Raw genomic sequence first — 18936 nt, forward strand, 5'->3', positions numbered from 1 at the left:
GGGCCCGCGGCGCAAGTCCCGCCCCCCCCGCGCCCTCATTGGACAGGCCTGACGTCCGAGCTGCTCATTGGCCCTGGGCGCTCGCCCTCCGCAGGGCCGCCCGGCCGGAGCCGCGCCTGTGCGCGCGCCCGAGGGAAGGCGGAAGCGGAAGTCGGGGGCGCGCCGGTTCGCGGCGGAGAGCGCCGCGGCGTCGGGTCGGGGTCCGGGGTCGCCATGGGGCGCGGCAGCGGCACCTTCGAGCGTCTCCTAGGTAACGCAGCCCCCGCCCCTCGCGCTGGCCCGCGTCCCGGGAGCGGCGGGGGGCGGCCGCGGCGCGATGCCGGCCCCGGGGAGTGGGTGGGCGCGGCGGTGCGGGGACCCGGCGGGCGCGGGCGCGGGCTGCGACCCGAGTGGGCGAGGGCGCGCGAGGCCGGGCGGGCGGCGGCCTGGAGCCCCGCGGCGCGGCCTGCGAGCGAGCGGCCGCGGGCCCTGAGTCACGGAGGCGGGCACCTGCCCCCGACCGCGCGGACTGCGGGGCCCGACGGGACCCCGTCCGCGCCGCGCCCTCCGCAGCCTCGCGGCGTCCCCAGGGCGACGGCGGGCTCGGTGTCGGGGCGCCCCAGCGGCGGCCCGGAGCCCGCCTGCGCTTTCCTCGGGTGTGGCTTTGGAGGAGACCCCGAGGAGCGTGCTCCTGCGGGCCGAGGCCGGTTCGGGCCCGAGATCCCGGGGCTTACCAGCAGGCCAGTGCCCCCGCGGCTGGCTAGGCCCCGCGGCGCCGGGAGGAGGGCCGGCAGGCCGGGGCGCACCTGGACACCTGCCGGAGGTCAGCCCGGCCCGGCCCCCAACGCTTGAAGCAGGGACCCGAGTGGGCGCCGCGTCCTGTCCAGCCTTGCCCCGGCTGACATCCCAGCGGACAGGCTAGAGCCCCGGAAAGCCAGGGACCCCGAGGCAGGAGGTGGCCCAGCGAGGGGTGAAACCCCGCCTGGCTCTGTGCCAAGCTGTGCCACTCTGGGCAGCGACCTCGCTTCTCGGCCTGGTCGTCTTTGTCCGTAAAGACAACAGACACAGGACGCTGCTCAGGAGCTCGTGTAAGACCTCAGATCCCGCTGGGTGTCTGGAAGGGCACTTGGCACGCGAGTGCACGGCAGGTGCTCGGCGTTAGTTTTTACGTTGTCTGCCTTTTTTCGGGGAACACAGCACCCTTGTGGTTATCGGGCGCCGAGAGGATTTTCATCGGTGTCCCGTTCAGTCCGAGTGTTCTCAGTGGGAACGAGGCGGTCTCTTCTCCCTGTTGCGGAGCTGGGGGACCACCCAGGGAACTGCAGAGGACAAGCCCTGGTAACGGTGTGCTTTTGCCTTAGACAAAGCGACCAGCCAGCTTCTGCTGGAGACCGACTGGGAGTCCATCCTCCAGATCTGTGACCTCATCCGCCAGGGAGACACGCAGTAAGCCAGGGGGCTCTGTCTGCTCAGAAGCGGGGGCTGGCAGCACGGCGCTCCGGGCTTGCCTGCTGCACGCTGGTGCCCCAGGATCCCACAGCGTCCTGCCCTGATGGGAGTCGACCACCTTAGGCCTTAAGCGGAGAATTGAGCAGTCTCCGCACTGGGGTCTCTGGGATCTGGGGACAAGGAAAGGGTTTTCTCGGTACAGCCTGGAGGTCCTTAACATTTGCTTGGGGATTTTGAAGATCAGGGGTGGGGGTGGGGTTTTTTTCTCAATTTAACTTCTAAGATATGTGGCTTTTTTTCACCCTTTTTTTTTTTAACTAATACCCTTTTTTTTTTTTTCAGAGCTAAATATGCCGTGAGTTCCATCAAAAAAAAAGTCAACGACAAGAATCCCCATGTGGCCTTGTACGCTCTGGAGGTAACTAGACCCCTGCATTCCGGCCACCTCAAGGGTCACCCCCACCCCCACCCCAGTGTCTGGAGGGCAAAGACAGGCTGACCCCGGGGCCTTGCCCACCTGCCTGGGGAGTGAGGGTAGGTAGAAGCAGCTATGATGGAAGGCAGTGCCTCAGCTGCCCCGCCTGAAGCTGACAGGCTTAGGGCCCAGAGGGTGACTCTTGTTCCTGAGCCTCATGGGAAGAGAGGACGGTCAAAGGAGCACACAGCTTGGGTTGCTGCCTGACCCAGAGCTGCCACATGGACTCTTGTGGGGCCAGGTGGCCCGAGGTGGGCCTGTCCCAGGGGCAGTCCCTGCCCAACCAGTGGCCCCCCCTTCCCTTCCTCGGGTCCTGCAGGTCATGGAGTCTGTGGTGAAGAACTGCGGCCAGACGGTGCACGACGAGGTGGCCAACAAGCAGACCATGGAGGAGCTGAAGGAGCTGCTGAAGGTGGGCGCTTGGTAGGAGGCAGCGGGGTCCAGAGCAGGGAGAGGACACAGTCACCCTGAGGCTGGGCCTGTGCTATTCTGGGTGTTTGCCGGCACCTGAGGCAGGAGCAGTGCTAGGCAGACAGGGGACAGGAAGACGGGTGTTGGTGGTTCCTGCGCCTCGAGCATCCCAGTCTGGTGATGTCAGGGGGTGCTGTGTCTGGGGACACGGAGGAGTCTCTGCTGTACGGGGTCAGGAAAGGCTTCCCAGGGCAGGGTTCAGAACCTCACTGGGTGGCGGAGGAGGAAGGGAAGGAGCGGTGTGGGCATGAGTGTGAGCGGGGTGTGTGGGCAGAGGCCTGGGGGGAGCGCCAGGGGCAGCTGGGTGGGTCCCATGTGCAGAGCCAGGGTTCTGAGCAGGGGGGCGCGTGAGCCCGACGTGTTTATGGAAGGAGAGCTGGGGCACATGGCGCAGCAGGGATGCCTTGGGAAGTGGGCTCCACACCCTCGGTTTGTAGAGCCCCGAGAGAGTGTGCTGCACGGGCCACTGCCCCCCGGCCCCATAGGCTGGTGCTGCCCACCTGCAGGGATTGTGACGTGGGTGGTGACACCAGCAGGTTGTGTGATGCAGAGCAGGCGGTACAGGGCTGCACCTGTTTCCTGAGGTGAAAGGGTGGCCCACAGGGTGAGGCTAGTAGCGGAGCCGCGGATGCCGTGTCTGCTGGCCCTGGTGGGGGGGGCTGCTGCTCTCTGGCCTGTGTGGGCTTGCGTGGCCCTGCCGGGACCTGAGCTGGGCCCTGACTGGTGACCCGGCCAGTCCTTGCTGTGGCCCGGCTGAAGGAGCAGGAGGGTTAGTACTTCCCGTGTCACGCAATTGTGTCCTGTTTATGCCGCGTGTGGTCTGAGTCGGCTAGTGCCCCCTGGAGAGGAAGGGTTACGACGGGGAGGAGGAGTTCAGGACTGGACACATCACGGGCAGGAACCGGAGGGCTAGTGCGTGAGCTGGTCGGCATTTCTGCGCAGCAGCTTTCTCATCCTGCCGTCTTCCTGAGCGTCCCTCAGAGCTCTAGGAACCTGGCTGGTGTTGCTCTAACCCGGTGGACGTGGCGGCTCTGCATGCCTGCTGCCCACCCCCCGGGCTGGCTGCACGGCTGCCCCCTCAGTGCGGGTCTCGTGGGCTCCCCCTGTTAGAGCCTGGCATTTGCCGGAGCCTCCCTGCGGTTGGTCAAGCTCCTGGGGCAGGAGGAAGATTCACGTGGTTACGGGGAGCTGGGCTCCCGGGGTGCCCTAGCTTCTCCCAGGGCGGTAAGGAAGGGTCGAGCCCTGAGTGGGCAGGTAGCCACGACGGGTTCGTTTGAAGGACGGGGCTTCAAGGAGGAGGGTTGGGCCTGGGGAGTGGGTCCGTGCTCGGCCCGGTGTCCCACCCGGGGCCCTCCCTGCTCTGCCAGCCGTGCGCCACTCCCTCACGGGAGACGTCCCTGGTGTCGGTGTCTCCCACAGCCCTCGTCACACTCTTCCTCCTCCTTTCCGTGCAGAGGCAGGTGGAAGTAAACGTCCGAAACAAGATTCTGTATCTGATCCAGGCTTGGGCGCATGCCTTCCGGAACGAGCCCAAGTACAAGGTGGTCCAGGACACGTACCAGATCATGAAGGTGGAAGGTGAGCTGGGCGGGGTCCGTCCCAGGCCCGGGACACAGCCTCCAGGAGCCGAGGGGCGGCTCTGCGCCAGTGAGTTCACAAGGTGCTGGGGAGCTAAGGAAGGCTGTGTGCACCCCGTGTCGGCACCCCACTGCGTGACGGGCGGCGGTAGGAGAGTGGAGTGGGGGTCCCCGTGGACCCCCTGCCTTTCCCGATCTCACACCCAGTCAGGGCAGGACAGGGCATGCGGCAGACAACACACACGTGGGGAGAGTTAGCAGAGGAGCTAATTCCCGAGTGTTGGGTCCTCGTGGGGGAGGGAAAGCTGGGGGCCCTGGCCTCCAGGCGGCTGGTTGAGCACCAGGGGTGGGAGAAGGCTGGACAGCAGGCAGCTCCTGTGCCGGGCCTGAACGTGAACAAGCCAGTGAGGAGGGCTGCTGCCAGCATCCTGGGTGGGACTCGCTTCCGGGCCCCGGGGCCATGGTGGACCGGTGACAAGGCACAGGGGGTGGCAGCCTGCAGGAGCGGCTGGGGTGGGAGCTGAGGTGCCCTGAGAGTGGTGGGAAGGCCTGGGAGGCATTTAGTGGAGCTGTGACAGGTGAGGTACCTTTTCAAGGCCTCTTCTGGGCTCCTCCCAACCGTTGTGGTGGCCACCCAGATCTGCTGGGGCTTGGTGAGCAGGGCAGTGGACTCAGGCCATAGTGCCCACGCTGGGCAGCAAGAGAGAGAGGGCTGGGGTGCCCCCACCTGTGCAGAGGCCCTGTCCTGAGGCGTGGAGCAGGGGCAGCATCTGGATACTATATGAGGGTCCCGTCCATGCCGCTGAGCTGGCCTCAGGCCCTCAACCCTGGACGTTGGACGTGGGATGGTGGGTGTACACCCACGTTCACTTTCCTGGAAGGGCATCCAAAGCTTTATGGAGTCCCCAAAGGTATGTGCCTCAAAATAAGCTTGGGAATCCATTTGAAGAGTTGTGAGAGGTACAGTTGGCCAGAGCATGGGGCCAAGCGCCAGACAGGAGGTCCAGGCCAGACCTGTGGGGCCTGGACATGGTGGGAGCGAGGCCAAGCTCCCTGCCCTAGGACGGGGCAGCCCACGGGGAACCACCCTGAGGACAGCTGGCCCACTTATGCCCCCGGGCGCCCTCGCCTGGTGCCGGGTCACTGTGCTTGCTGCCCAGGGGCTCTGGGCCTCCTTTTGTAGGTCTGCTTAGGGAGATGGATGCCCAGAGCTAGGATGTGGTTCCCGAAGGTCTTGGGGCAGACCAGCCAAGGTTGTCACAGCGGTGACCGTGATCTCCTCTCTCCAGGACACGTCTTCCCAGAGTTCAAGGAGAGCGATGCCATGTTTGCTGCAGAAAGAGTGAGTTCACGAGGTGCTGGGGATCTAGCAGTTAGGCTGTTTGTTTTTTTTTTTTTAAGTTTATTTAAGTAACATGTACACCCAGCATGGGGCTCGAACTCATGACCCCGAGATCAACAGCCACGTGCTCTTCCAACAGCCAGCTGGGTACCCCGGGAGCTAGGCTGCTTTGAGGAAGCGGAAGGGAAGCCGTGGGGTCCGTCGTGGGTGAGCTGCCGTTGTGGAACGTGCAGCCGTGCTTTGCAGGCTGAGTTTGGAACAGGGCTCAAGGTGTCTTCATGCCACGGCCGACGGGTCACGTCCTTGAGACAAACACGGACCCTGAGCTGCGGCGAGAAGTCTCGCTGTCACATCTTTAGGAAGCAGCGTCCATTTGCAGTGGCTCATGCCTCGCTGCAGACTCGGCCCTTGGCCCCTGACCCCCGAGCCCACGCTGGGTCTTCTCCCGTCTGTGGGAAGTTGGGATCTCGCCGGGAGGGTGGGCGCTGTGTGATCCTGATTCTGTCTGCCCCCAGGCCCCCGACTGGGTGGATGCTGAGGAGTGCCACCGATGCAGGGTGCAGTTCGGGGTGGTGACCCGCAAGGTGAGTGTGCCCGCCCCGGGGCCGACCCCAGGTCCCCACTGTCCCCACGAGGCCACTGGGGCCACTCCAGGTCCGTTTTCTCTTGGCTGTGACCTCGTGATGCAAGGAGCAAATGCAGCTCCTAGCTAGGCGGTGAGCGTGTGAGCGTGGTCCCCAGGGGGTCCTGTGTCCATGGTCTGTGCTGTGGGATGAAGCTTGGGTGAGGCTGCACTCCCCAGGGGGCAGGGAGAGGCCTCGAGAGGCTCCGGCGTGCGTGGCGGCGTGCGTGGCCTGGGCCCACAGCCTTCTGGCGGCGCCCGTCTTCCTACCGCGGCACAGACCCCGATGGTGAGGCCCGGGCCCAGGGCGTGTGAGCAGCCTCACCGGAGCCACCATCAGCAACATCTCTTACCTCCACACAGCTCACACATGACGTTCTCGAGTCTTTCTTTTTATTTTGACATTTTTATCCCAAACGACTGCTGTTAAGAGCCTGGAAGCGTGCTGTTTCCCTAGGGCGTTTGTGGCGCCCACCTGGGGAGGCCCAGGCTGGTGCGCCCTGCGGCGGGCAGTAGTGGGTAGGGTTGGTGCGAGGGGCCACCGGCCCAGCACAAGGCCGCACGCTGATGCGCTCCATGTCACAGCACCACTGCCGGGCGTGTGGCCAGATCTTCTGCGGCAAGTGCTCCTCCAAGTACTCCACCATCCCCAAGTTTGGCATCGAGAAGGAGGTGCGCGTGTGTGAGCCCTGCTACGAGCAGCTGAACAAGTGAGTTCCCTGCTGGGTGCAGGGGGGCCTGGCGTGCTCAGGGACACTGGGCTTCTATCCCGGCCGTCCAGCAGCAGGGCCGGGACGTGCCCAGGGTCTGACACCTGCCAGCCAGTTGCTTCAGCTTGTTTTTTGGTTTGTCAGCTTTTTAAATTTTTTTTATAAGATTATTTATTTTATTTATTTATTTATTTATTCAGAGAGAGAGACAGAGGCAGAGGAGACACAGGCAGAGGGAGAAGCAGGCTCCATGCAGGGAGCCTGACGTGGGACTCGATCCCGGGTCTCCAGGATCACACCCCGGGCTGCAGGCGGCGCTAAACCGCTGCGCCACCAGGGCTGCCCGGTCTGTCAGGTTTTTAACTTTTTAGTTTGAAGTGAAACTTAGAGAAGAATTGCAGGAGTGGGAAGCGGACCCCACACGGTGCGGCCTCCCCCCAGGTCCCTCGGCGTGGCCGTGGCTGTGGGGCTCACTTGCGTCCCCCTCTGTACGGGCGCTCCCACGTGCCGTGTTTGTTGTGAACCTGTGCGGGGACCCACTCCCTGTACCCGAGACTCCCGGGAGGAGTGTGCTCGTGGGACCAGCGCGCCGCTGGCAGGCCGGGACACGTGATAGTAGCCTGGCGCCGGCCCCTGGTTTGTATTCCTGTTCTGGTTCCACTGAGTCCCAGCCGTGTCGTGTGGCAGTTATGCCCCTGGCAGGCTCGCCCATGTCCACAGCACACGCAGGTGGCCGTCACGCCTCCTGAGCTCCTGTGACCTGTGTGCAGCCTTTGTCCTGAGGTGTGCTTCTGCTCCGGGTGCAACCCCAGGATGCGACTGTCTCCCTCGGTGCAGCCGCACTGAGGTCCCTGCTGTTCGTCTCCCAGTGTCAGCGATGGGAGCTCATCCCTTGGTTACGTGGTGACTGCAGGCTGCTCTCCTGGAAAGTTTTTTTCTCACGTTTGTACCTCGTTTCCAGGAGAGGGGCTGGGGTTTAGACCATGTGACGTGCCCGGGGTCCTGCATCCCAGGGACAGCAGAGCTGGTGTGAGGGACCAGTTTTTGCCCAGAGTGTGACCTGTGGCCCTAGTGTCGTTCTGTGGGGATGCTGGGGGCCAAGGGGTGGCGCTTAGCCACCCAGCGTCCTCTCGCCCCCAGGAAAGCAGAAGGAAAGGCGTCATCCACGACAGAGCTGCCACCAGAGTACCTGACCAGCCCCCTGTCCCAGCAATCCCAGGTACTGGCCCCGGGTCCCTGGGTTCCCAGGGGTGCCTTGCCCCGGGCCCTGCTCACAGCCTCTCTGTCCCCAGCTGCCCCCCAAGCGAGACGAGACGGCCCTGCAGGAGGAGGAGGAGCTGCAGCTGGCCCTGGCTCTGTCCCAGTCTGAAGCCGAGGAGAAGGAGAGGATGGTGAGTGGGGCGGGCTCCCCTGGTGTGGGGGCGCCAGGCCCCTGGATGTCTGGGGGGGTACCGGAGTGTGGAGCCTCAGCCCACCCAGGCCAGGACACTTCCTACCTCTCCACAGAGACAGAAGTCTGCCTATGCGGCGGCCACAGCCACATACCCCAAGGCGGAGCCCGCGCCCGTTGCGTCGTCGGCGCCCCCTGCCAGCAGCCTGTACTCCTCGCCGGTGGTGAGCCCGCTCCCAGGCTGGGCAACGGGTCTGTGGGGGCAGGGAGGGCCGTCCCAGAAGATGGGTGAAGATGCCTGATCCAGCAGGTGCAGGTCAAGGTCCGGCCTGGCCGTCCCCAGCCCTCTGCTCCTGGTCAGGGTTCCCTGTAGGGCAGGAGGACGCTGGGAAGGCTGGAGATCTCCACACAGTGAGAGGGGGCGGGCGAGCCCTGGGGTCAGGGTGGCCTGGCTCTCTCCAGCCTCGGCCCCCCTGCACCGTGTAAGTGGGGTGTCGGTGGGACAGAGGTTTTGGAAGTCGTGAGCTCCGTGGGCTCTGGGCGGGGGCAGGGCCAGGCGCTCGAGGGCCTAAGAACAGCCCTGCCAGCCCGCGCTGGGACCGGCCGTGTGGCTGCAAGGAAGCGGGCGGGATACTGCCAGCACCTTGCTCACGGTCACAGAGCTCCTAGGGCCCCTCAGCCAGACTGGCGAGTGCCCGGTGCCCACCGTCACCGTCGTGGTGCCCAGCCTCCTGAGGGACGGCCCGGGAGGGGCTGGGCAGCGTCTGAGCCTGTGGGTCACCGCTGCTCTGGCCTGTCTCCCCAGACATCGTCGGCGCCTCTGGCTGAGGACATCGACCCAGAGGTGAGGGCGCCCCCACGTGCCAGGCTTTCCCCCTGCCACTCCTTGGCCCTTGGGAGTGACCCTTGTTGTGCGTGCAGCTCGCCCGCTACCTCAACCGGAACTACTGGGAGAAGAAGCAGGAGGAGGCCCGGAAGAGCCCCACACCATCTGCCCCTGCACCCCTGACGGAGCCCGCCGCCCCGCCCGTGGAGGGACACGCAGTCCCGGCCAATGCGCTGGAGGTGGGCTGCTCTCAGCTCCCAGGTGGTGGGGGGTGGGCCACACCGGATGCCCCCCCTCATCCTCTGGCCTCTTCCAGACTCCCCTCCCGGAGACAGACCCTCAGCCCATAGCTCCCTCCGGCGGCCCCTTTGGCGAGGTAAGCTGTGGCTCCCTGACGGGCCCGCCCAGGCACCTGTCCTGATAGGGTGAGCCCTGCCTACACTGACCTAGAGGCAAGTCATTCCAGCCCAGAACTCTGCGTGGAACCTCGCCGGGCTGGTGGCTGTGGTCCAGAACTTGACCACATGCTGCCTAGAACGGATCGGGGTATTGTAGGGCGGCCCAGCACCACCTGGATGAGTCCTTGTCCCGTCCTGGGGCTGCTGGGCTCTGTTGGTCATTGGAGTCAGAGACCAGGACCTCTTCGAGGGAGGCAGGCCCCGTATAGGGGAGGGACAGAGGGGCCATGAACCGGGCTGCCCGAACTCCAGCCAGCTCTGTCCTGGCCAGCGCCATGCCCATGTGCAAGAGTTAAGGCTTCTTGGGCCTCAGTGTTTGCATCTGTAAAAGGGGGTGCCGAGGGCGCCCCTCACAGCACCACTGGGAGGGAGGGGGGCATGCACAGCAGGCTCAGAGCTCAGCGCCTGGAGTGGTGGGTGCTACCTCCGCCCAGGAGGCCTGGAGGGCACAGGGGCCGGCTCCACAAGACCCCACCGTGTGTCCCCACAGCAGTACCAGAATGGGGAGTCGGAGGAGAGCCATGCGCAGTTTCTGAAGGCCCTACAGAACGCCGTCACCACCTTCGTCAACCGCATGAAGAGCAACCACGTGCGGGGCCGCAGCATCACCAACGACTCGGCTGTGCTGTCCCTCTTCCAGTCCATCAACAGCATGCACCCCCAGCTGCTGGAGCTGCTCAACCAGCTGGACGAGCGCAGGCGTAGGTGCTGCGGTGCACGGGGTCCTCGTGTTGAGGCCTCACTGTGCCCCCTGGGTGCAGTGTTGTGTGAGCACCTTCCACGCCGGCCCAGTCGCTCTGGGCATCGGCAAGGTTCTCAAGGGTGGGGCTACCCCAAGGGGCAGCAGCTTCTCAAGAGTCCGTCTCTGGGCTGCAGGCCACTCAGGAGGTCGTCCCAGCGATGGGAGGTGTCCCCCTAAGCACAAGACAGCCTAAGGACTCCCACCCCCAGCCCTGACACTGGGAGCCCAACGGCCAGCCGTGCCCTGATGACAAGCACTTGGCTGGGCAAGGGCGGGCCCAGTGGCCACGGCCCAGAGCCAAAGCCCAGCGTGGGGCAGCCAGGCTTCCCTCCCATGCCAAGCACTCCTGGCTGTGCCCTGTCCCCACAGTGTACTACGAGGGGCTGCAGGACAAGCTGGCGCAGATCCGCGATGCCCGGGGAGCACTCAGCGCCCTGCGGGAGGAGCATCGAGAGAAGCTTCGCCGGGCCGCCGAGGAAGCTGAGCGCCAGCGCCAGATCCAGCTGGCCCAGAAGCTGGAGATCATGCGGCAGAAGAAGCAGGTGTGGTGCTCGGCCCCACTTCGGGGGAGCCAAGGTTGTGGACAGCCCTGATTGCCGCGTTGTGGCCCACAGGAGTACCTGGAGGTGCAGCGGCAGCTGGCCATCCAGCGTCTGCAGGAGCAGGAGAAGGAGCGGCAGCTGCGCCTGGAGCAGCAGAAGCAGACCATCCAGATGCGGGCCCAGATGCCCGCCTTCTCCCTGCCCTATGCCCAGGCACGCACCCAGCCCCGTCCTACCCCTGCCCCCGACTCCAGCGATGGAGGAAGCCGCTGACCACTGTCCCTCTTTGTCCCCAGCTCCAGGCCATGCCTCCGGCGGGGGGCGTGCTGTACCAGCCCTCCGGCCCAACAAGCTTCCCGGGCACCTTCAGTCCCGCAGGCTCAGTGGAGGGCTCCCCCATGCACACGGTGTACCTGAGCCAGCCGGCCGCCGCCGCCAGCAGCCCCTACCCCAGCATGCCTGGGGCCGGAGCAGGTAATGGGCTGGGCAGAGGTGCCGCCAGCCAAGATGAGCCCAGACCGCTACTTCTTTTTTGGTTTTGCTTTGCTATAATTTCAGATTTACAGAAAAGTTGAAAGGACAGTACAGTTTTCCATATTTTTCCAAACATTAACATCACGTCACAAATCTGCTCGCTCTCTGCACATGCGCACGTGTGCACCCACGGGCTTTCTCTCCTAAATCTTTTTAGAGCAAGTGGCAGGCGCGATGCCCTTTGCTCCCGGCAAATGCGAGACCCTCCCCTGTGACCTGGGCATGGATTCTAGGTCGGGAGCCCGAGTCTGCGGTGTGACCTCCACTGTGGGGCTCAGCTCTCCCACAGCGTCCCTGTCACACCCCTTGTGCCCACAGGGAACCCCATGGTTATGGTCTTTAGCTACTCGACTGCTTGTCATCTTTGATCTAGAATGTTCCCACACTGCCTTGGTGTTCACGCACTCACTTTTCCAAGGTGCTGGCCTGCTGTCTTGCAGACCCCCTCCCCCCACAGTGAGTTTTGTCTTCGTTGGTGTGACCGTCCGTGGCTGTATTTCGGCCAGGCGTCTGGGCACTGGAGTGTTCAGTGGGAGGGCACACCCAGCTGCTGGCTGCGAGGCGTGTGGCAGCCTGTCCAGGTTCCTCCCCAGAAGGGACTGGCTCTCCTGTGACAGCCCCAGTCCAGTGGGGAGATGAGACCTGTACCTGTGCTTGTTCTTCCTGAATTTTTACCTGCTAGCTCTAGCATCTCCTCCGCTGCGTCTGAGGCCGTCTTTGCGTTTGTCAGCTAGTGACTCTGGCACCTTGGCCCTCTCCTGTTGCTAAGGAGGCAGTCTTCCTCCTCCCGTTTGCTTTTTTTGTCATCTACAGCAGCATGGACCTATTTTATTCAAATTTCACAATTGGTTTTGGTGCTCAGACTGTCCCAGGTGCGGGCTGCTCTGTGTTCACGTTGTTGCTCTCAGCCCCGGAGGTAGCCCCCGTGGCCTGGTGTGCTCCGTGGCGACTGTGAGGACACGCGTGTGCACACACCTGGCTTGGCTGGCGGCACCTCTGCCCGGCCTACCTGTGTGGCAGACAGGCTCGCTGACACAGCACGGGGCTCCTCCCCTTTCCGCGCCAGCAAGTCCCGTTCTCATGTCCCGTTTGTTTTGTTTGCTCCTGGAACACACAGAACGTGGCTTGGGAGTGGCAGGCCGAGCCCCGGGGAAGGGGTGCCTGTGACCCGGCGCGGGGTCTGTGGTCCTGTCTTCAGGCCGAGAGTTTCAGGAGGTGCAGGGGCCCGTTTCCCCGGCCCTCCCGCGTCGTCCTGTCACTCCCCGTCAGTAGGGTTTGGTTCATTTCCAGTTCCATTCGGCATTAGAGCTCCTCGCCCATCCTGGATTTTCCTTCTTTTACTTTTGTGAGAATGTGAAAAGTGAACTTGGTTCCCGAAGTCACAACAGAGGAAAACTGCCCCCGCAGGGTGGTGAGCTGGCTCCTCTCCCTCCGCAGATCCTGCCATGGTGAGCGCCTACATGTACCCGGCAGGGGCGGCTGGCGCCCAGGCAGCCCCCCAGGGCCCCAGCGGGCCCACCGCCAGCCCCGCCTACTCGTCCTACCAGCCCACTCCCACGCAGGGCTATCAGGTAGGCGGGCGGGGCAGCTCCCCTCCCCAGCCAGGGCCCTGGACCTTCTCCCATCACACCCTTCCCTCCACAGAACGTGGCCTCCCAGGCCCCGCAGAGCCTTCCGGCCATCTCCCAGCCCCCGCAGTCCGGCGCCATGGGTTACATGGGGAGCCAGTCGGTGTCCATGGGCTACCAGCCTTACAGCATGCAGGTGAGACCGTGGCGTCCAGATGGAGAAGAGGCTGGGGGAGCACTGGGCGGGCCCGCGCCCGCCCCGCCCCCTGCCCCGCCCCGCCCCCTGCCCTCCTGCTCACCGCCCCTTCCCCATTGTTAGGCTCTCCTCGCTGGTGGTCATTTGATTTTTCCAAGTCAGAAATGCCCCCTTTCTTGGCATGCAGGACTCCTTAACGCAGGCTTCACTTCACTTTCAGAGTCTCATGACCACCCTTCCCAGCCAGGACGCCCCTCTGCCGCCCCCACAGCAGCCCTACATCGCAGGGCAGCAGCCCATGTACCAGCAGGTGAGTGTGTCAAGGCTCAGGATGCTGAGCATGGTGGCCGTCCTGGGAAGAACAGACAGCGTAGGCCAGGATGGCTTCCCAGCAGACAGCGAGGACGGAACACACGCCGCACGCACGCACGCAGCAACAGGCACAGATACCCAGACCACGCGTGTGCCCATCTCAACCCCACACGCTGGTCGGGAGCCCTAGGGTCTCTGCTGGGGCAGGACAGGAACAGGGAGCCCACGACAGGTTGGGAGGAGGGAGGCCTGGGGGGAACTGAGCCCTGGGGCTGAGAGCAGGGCGGAGCCTCCTGGAGGTGGGAAGGCTGGGGCCTGTGGCAGGAAGACAACGGCTCCTGTGCGGGCCCCCCAGATGGCACCCTCCGGGGGACCCCCCCAACAGCCGCCCCCCGTGGCCCAGCCGCCGCCTGCGCAGGGCCCTCCCGCACAGGGCAGCGAGGCCCAGCTCATCTCGTTTGACTGATCCCCGGCCGGGAGCCCGCCATGCAGAACACTACGGTTCTCCGAAACCACCGCCTCCGTCTCTAACTAGCGTCGTCCTGCCTCGCTCTCCTACTGCCATGTAGTGCCCCTGCCACGGGCTGGGGGTGGCCCTTCACCCTGACCGCCCTTGCCCTCTCCTGCTGACTGCCCGTGCCCCCTGCCCCCGTCCTCATCCCCGTCTCCCTGCGTTGGTCTCTGACTCCTTTCCCCAGGGCTGGGCCTCTGAGGGTGGGAGGGAAGGACCTTCTCCCAGTGAGCCAGGGCCTGCGAGGGCTGGCTGGAGCGCCCCCCCATCTGCTCCCCAGAGCCCTCCGGCGTGGCCCGGAGGTCAGCAGGCGCTCCTGGCCCTCCCAGGAGGGTGGGGGTTTGTCTCCAGCTTCTCTGCTTGAGCCGCCATCTCATCCAGTGCCCTGAGTAGACGGAATGGAACACTGATAATAAAATGTCTTTCAACAAGCGTCTCGGAGTCTGTGGAGAAGGAAGGTGGTGGGTGGCTGGTCCTGCTTTGCAGGCGCGGGTAGGCTCGACCGGCGGCACCTGTGCCCAGAGCCAGGCCGGGCCCCACTGCAGCAGCCGCAGCCCCCCCAGGACCTGCTGGACTCCTCCCCAGTAGGTCGACTCCCAGCCCGAGGATCTCACGCCCGAGGGCCCGACCCCTGGGCGACCCCAGCATTAGCTCCTCCAGGCTCGGGCCGCGTGAGCTCCGGCCGGCCCAGGGGGCGCTGCTCCGGGCCGGGCTCCTAGGAATCGGCCGAGCGGGCCCCGGGGCGCACACGCCGGGTGTTGGCGGGGCCCGGGCGGGGGAGGGGGCGCGGGCGGGGCGGGCGGCAGGCGCAGGGCCGGGGCTCACACGTCCTCCGCCCCCGTCACCGGGAGTGCCGGGCGGGCACGGACGAGGCTGCCCGCAGGTGACCTCGGGCGGCGGCAGCACCTGCCGAGTGGGCGCTCGGGACCCTCGTGCCCGCCACGGGCCCAGGCCTGCCCGAGCGTCGGCCTTCTCGGGAGAAGGGCCTCGCAGGCCACCGTCGTGCCCCGGGCCGACCCCGACGCCGGGCGGCCCACAACGAGCCACTGCGCCTGCGCGGCTCGCCGCCTTGTGGGTAACCTTGGGGAGCGAGAGGAAGGAAGCGCAGCCGCGGCTAGAGCGTCGTCTCCAGCTCGTATGCTCGGCGGCCTCGTGGGCTAGAGCGTCGTCTCCGGCTCGTATGCTCGGCGGCCCCGGCGGCTAGAGCGTCGTCTCCGGCTCGTATGCTCGGCGGCCCCGGCGGCTAGAGCGTCCTCCTCCCGGGGAGCCGCGTGTGACCTTCCCGCCCGCGGACCGATGCTGCCGCCGGCCGCTCGCCCCCTTTGGGGGTCGTGTCTCAGGCTTCAGGGCGCTGCGCTCCGTCTTGCCAGGTACGCGGCCCGCCGAGGCCTGGCGGGTGGCCGGGTTGGGGCCCTCCCCGGGCAACACGGGGCGCGGGGCGGCGGCGGCTCCGCGCGCGGCGGGCGGGTGCCCCGGGGCGGCGGTCCCGGCGGAGGTGGGCGTCGCGAGGGCCCCGGCGCCGGCTCCCTAACCTCGCGGGCTGCTGACTGCAGGGGTGGCCCCGGGTGGCCTCACACAGGTCGCCGGCCCTCCCCAGCCGCAGTGTCCGCCGCAGCCCCAGGGACGTGCTAGGGCTTCCGTCGGCGGGTCTGGCCTTGTGCCGCCCGAGGCCCGGCTCGGACTCGCTTAGTGCAGCGGAATGAATGCATTCAAGTTACTGTCCTGCTCCCGTGGCCCCACAGTCTTTCGACCCGGAAACTAACGTGGGTCTCACGTCTGCAAATGCCTACGTGCATTTCTAAAAGTCATTGGAGGATTTAAGGTAGCGGGGCCATCCCCTTATCCACGTGGACCCTGGAGTCCGAGAAGCCGGCCTTGGGACCCGGGAGCTAGACCTGAGCTCACAGCGCCTGCGCCCGAGCCGCCCCAGCCCGGCTGACAGCTCTGTTTGAATGGGGGGCTAGGCAACAGGTGCCCCGCGTCTGCGCCGTGCGGCTGATGAGATGCAGCAGCCATCGGATGGGGGAGGCCCTCGCCGGTGCACCCCTGGATAACGCCCCCAAAGAGTATCCCCCCAAGATCCAGCAGCTGGTCCAGGACATCGCCAGCCTCACACTCCTGGAGATCTCAGATCTCAACGAGCTCCTGAAGGTACCACAGCCCGTGTCTTGTCCCTGGTCTGTCTACGGAGCGTAGTAAACATCAGAAGCGTGCTCCCTGGGTACAAAGTACACGCGCCCCGTGCCAGGCTTGTTGTGTATCTTTGGATGTGATGGGCAACTGCTGAGACTACTCTCTCCCCTCTCCCTGCAGAAAACACTGAAGATCCAGGATGTTGGACTCATGCCGATGGGTGGCGCGATGCCCAGTGCTGCCCCTGCCGCAGCAGCCCCCGAGGTGAGCCCAGACCAGGGCCCCGTGCAGAACGGTTTTTCTCTGGTACCTGTTCTTCCCATGTCACGTGGCCAGCCGGCCAGATTTCTCTCATTGTCCCTCATCTTGGTCCTGCATCAGCCGACACATCCTGCAAACCCGTGTGTGCTGGCGGTGGGCTCCCCTGCAGCCTCGTCGGGGCCTCCTCCTCGCCGAGATGTACAGGTCCCTGCCTGCATGGAGATTGTTTCTCATGGAGAGAAATTGGCAATGATCTGAATGAGAGGAACAAGAAAAATTTTACTGAGTAGCAGAGCATAATAAGTGTTGTGGGGAAATGTAGGGAAGAAGGCTTAAGGGAGGGGGGAGGGGATGGTTACAATTTCAAGGAAGGCCCCAAAAAGGAGATGACGTCGTTGGGGATATGTGAGGAGTACGGGAGGAGAGCAGGGCACTCCCAGCAGAAGGCCAGCGGGCACGAGAGCCATGGGGCACGTCCAGGGCTGGAGCAGACGTCGGGGAGGCGGTGGGCGGGGGTGGATCTCTATGAGGAATCCAACAGACCTGAACCCACACACTAATTTATTGTGTTTTGTGTTTGGTTCTTTGGTTTGGGGGCAGGTATTGCAATTTCTGTTAGCAATAGCTCGGGTTATCTGTGAGTACAAATAGTGACCCATGTGTGTATCCCCCAGCCTCAGCAACGATCAAGGTTTTGCCCCATTTACTCTTCCTTGTTCCTTGAAGCTTAAAGCACATTCCTGGTCTGTCCTTCTGTGTTCCAGCACATCTCTCAACGAGCAGCTGTTTTCTTTTTTTTAAGATTTTATTTATTCATGATAGGCACAGAGAGAGAGGCAGAGACACAGGCAGAGGGAGAAGCAGGCTCCACGCAGGAAGCCAGATGTGGGACTCGATCCCAGGATTCCGGGATCAGACCCTGAGCCACAGGCAGATGCTCAACCGCTGAGCCACCCGGGCATCCCGGGCAGCTGTTTTCTTAACATAGCTGCGAGCCATTTGCGCAACAAACATAGTTAACGGTCATCCTCTAGCTCATCTGCTCAGATTTTAGCTGATAGTCCCGGACTTTATAGCAGTGGGTTTGCTCTCGTCTGAACAAGGTCTGTGTGCTGCATCTGGCCTCTGGGTCTCTGAAGTCTGGATCTTGGCCTCAGTCCCCTTTCCCCAGCCATCCAATGCTTAGGAAGCCAGGTCAGGGGTCCTGGGGAGTGTCCCACGTCCCAGACGTGTCTGATGGTTCCACGGCCGTCAGCTCCACTCCTCCTGTCTGCGTGAACTGGTACCTTTACAGGTAGATGAGATTCAGGCTGAATATTTGAGGCAAGGAGAGAGAATTACTATGAAATTCGTTTGAGCTGGAACTCTTCTGAGAATGAAGGGATGCTGGTAGTAACCGGGGGGCAAATCCAAACCAGGACTGCCTCAGGCCGCCATGCCAGGTGGCCCCCTGCTCCCCAGCGGTGCTGCTGAGTCTCACATGTGGCCGCAGGGCGCACTCAGCACAGTCCTGATGTGGGTCGCCAGGTGACGGCGGGGCTGGGGCTGCCTGTCAGGTTGTCACCCACCTGTGATTTGGGGTTGAGCTGAGGATGGGAACACTGCTTTCCTGAGACATTGTTGGATGAGACCTGTTGATGTCACCCTGCCTGTGCCCCAGTTACAGCGTTTACGGGGTGCGGGAACTTGAGCGGCTGTTTGAGAGCAGCCTCCGGAGAGAGGTAGGGTTTTCGGCCAGGGAACCGCGTCTCACTGGGGAGTGTGTCGGAGGGAAGGCTCCGAGCAGCCTCCTGCTAGAACTGCAGGCCTTGCTGGGCTGGCCTAGGGGTTACAGGACGGGGTGGCCCGGGAGTGAATATGCCTGCTTTACCTGGTGCCTCCGCTCCCCCCCCAGGCAGTAGAAGAAGAGATCCCCAAACAGAAAGAACGGACACATTTCACTGTCCGCCTAACGGAGGCAAAGCCCGTGGATAAGGTGAAGCTGATCAAGGAGATCAAGAACTACATCCCGGGCATAAACCTCGTCCAGGTGAGCTCCGTGTGCGGCGCGGTCCTCCTGCTGTTCCTAACGTGGCAGCAGCACCGGGACTGGCCCCTTCTGGGGCAGGTGGGCACAGAACCCAGGCCCGATCTGACTTTGCTCTATGGCAGGCAAAGAAGCTGGTGGAGTCCCTGCCCCAGGAAATTAAAGCCAACGTCGCCAAGGCAGAGGCAGAGAAGATCAAGGCAGCCCTGGAGGCAGTGGGCGGCACCGTGGTTCTGGAGTAGGCCGCTCTGAGGACTGGTGGACACGGGTCCCTGGGACCTGGGTGAGGCCCCACCCGCCGCACCCCAACATCCGGGATCTGCTCAGAACTGCGGCACTGGCACACCTTGGCCGACTCTGGATGGACCTGCTGGGATGGGGGCCGTGGCTCCTGTGTGAGCACCAGGGAGGTGGACTCTAGAACATACCACGGTCAACATGCACCCCCTGGTGGCCACTGAGAAAAATACATTGTTCGGGTGCGGTGTGTGCAGAGTGGTGTGTCTAGGCGGGCTGCCAGGCGGGCGGTGTGTAGCTGGCTAGGATGGCCATCTGGGGGGCAGGGCTCCTTCCTGGCCCCCTCAACCCCCAGCAGGATGTGTGAGGGGCGGCCAGCCACCTCCGGGTCCTCTGTGCAGGGGCCTGACCTCCCAGGGCTGGCAGCAGCACCCGTCCTGCCTGGGCGGCAACAGCTGGCACGTGACTGATGCCAGATGTCACCTAGGAGGTGGGTTTGGGGCACCTGTGAGGGTCTTTAGCAGACTGAAGCAGGAGGTGAGGCATTTGCAGGCCCCCATGTATCCCCCCGCCCC

General features: G+C 64.2%; 2 protein-coding genes across 3 annotated transcripts; both read left to right on the top strand.

Moving 5' to 3' along the window:
• Positions 1-115: 115 nt before the first annotated feature.
• Positions 116-14136, top strand: HGS (hepatocyte growth factor-regulated tyrosine kinase substrate). Of its 2 annotated transcripts, none has more exons than XM_041725498.1 (22): positions 116-250; positions 1341-1425; positions 1771-1846; positions 2223-2315; positions 3829-3952; positions 5241-5293; positions 5809-5877; positions 6501-6625; positions 7766-7844; positions 7918-8016; positions 8132-8239; positions 8821-8859; positions 8937-9080; positions 9158-9217; positions 9790-10000; positions 10411-10583; positions 10656-10796; positions 10880-11057; positions 12555-12688; positions 12762-12881; positions 13102-13191; positions 13549-14136. In XM_041725498.1, the coding sequence occupies exons 1-22, from the start codon at positions 214-216 to the stop codon at positions 13657-13659; spliced, it is 2349 nt and encodes a 782-aa protein (XP_041581432.1). In that variant the 5' UTR covers positions 116-213; the 3' UTR covers positions 13660-14136. The 2 variants fall into 2 exon arrangements, with proteins under 2 accessions (XP_041581432.1, XP_041581433.1); XM_041725499.1 differs by having other exon boundaries at positions 9793-10000.
• Positions 14137-14902: 766 nt separating this feature from the next.
• On the top strand, positions 14903-18611 carry MRPL12 (mitochondrial ribosomal protein L12). Its single transcript, XM_041725500.1, has 5 exons — positions 14903-15074; positions 15669-15855; positions 16018-16101; positions 17993-18127; positions 18250-18611. The coding sequence occupies exons 1-5, from the start codon at positions 15001-15003 to the stop codon at positions 18364-18366; spliced, it is 597 nt and encodes a 198-aa protein (XP_041581434.1). The 5' UTR covers positions 14903-15000; the 3' UTR covers positions 18367-18611.
• The last annotated feature ends 325 nt before the right edge of the window (positions 18612-18936 follow it).

Source organism: Vulpes lagopus, chromosome 12 (genome assembly GCF_018345385.1).
Source record: "Vulpes lagopus strain Blue_001 chromosome 12, ASM1834538v1, whole genome shotgun sequence".
Lineage (NCBI taxonomy): Eukaryota > Metazoa > Chordata > Mammalia > Carnivora > Canidae > Vulpes > Vulpes lagopus.

Bases quoted from the DNA above. Each gene is read 5' to 3' on its own strand.
- HGS (XM_041725498.1), top strand. From the start codon at position 214: ATGGGGCGCGGCAGCGGCACCTTCGAGCGTCTCCTAG. The intron at 9,081-9,157 runs GTGGGCTGCTCT...GGCCTCTTCCAG, and splicing joins TCCCGGCCAATGCGCTGGAG to ACTCCCCTCCCGGAGACAGA. The intron at 12,882-13,101 runs GTGAGACCGTGG...CTTCACTTTCAG, and splicing joins ACCAGCCTTACAGCATGCAG to AGTCTCATGACCACCCTTCC.
- MRPL12 (XM_041725500.1), top strand. From the start codon at position 15,001: ATGCTGCCGCCGGCCGCTCGCCCCCTTTGGGGGTCGTGTCTCAGGCTT. The intron at 15,075-15,668 runs GTACGCGGCCCG...ATGGGGGGCTAG, and splicing joins GCTGCGCTCCGTCTTGCCAG to GCAACAGGTGCCCCGCGTCT. The intron at 18,128-18,249 runs GTGAGCTCCGTG...GCTCTATGGCAG, and splicing joins CGGGCATAAACCTCGTCCAG to GCAAAGAAGCTGGTGGAGTC.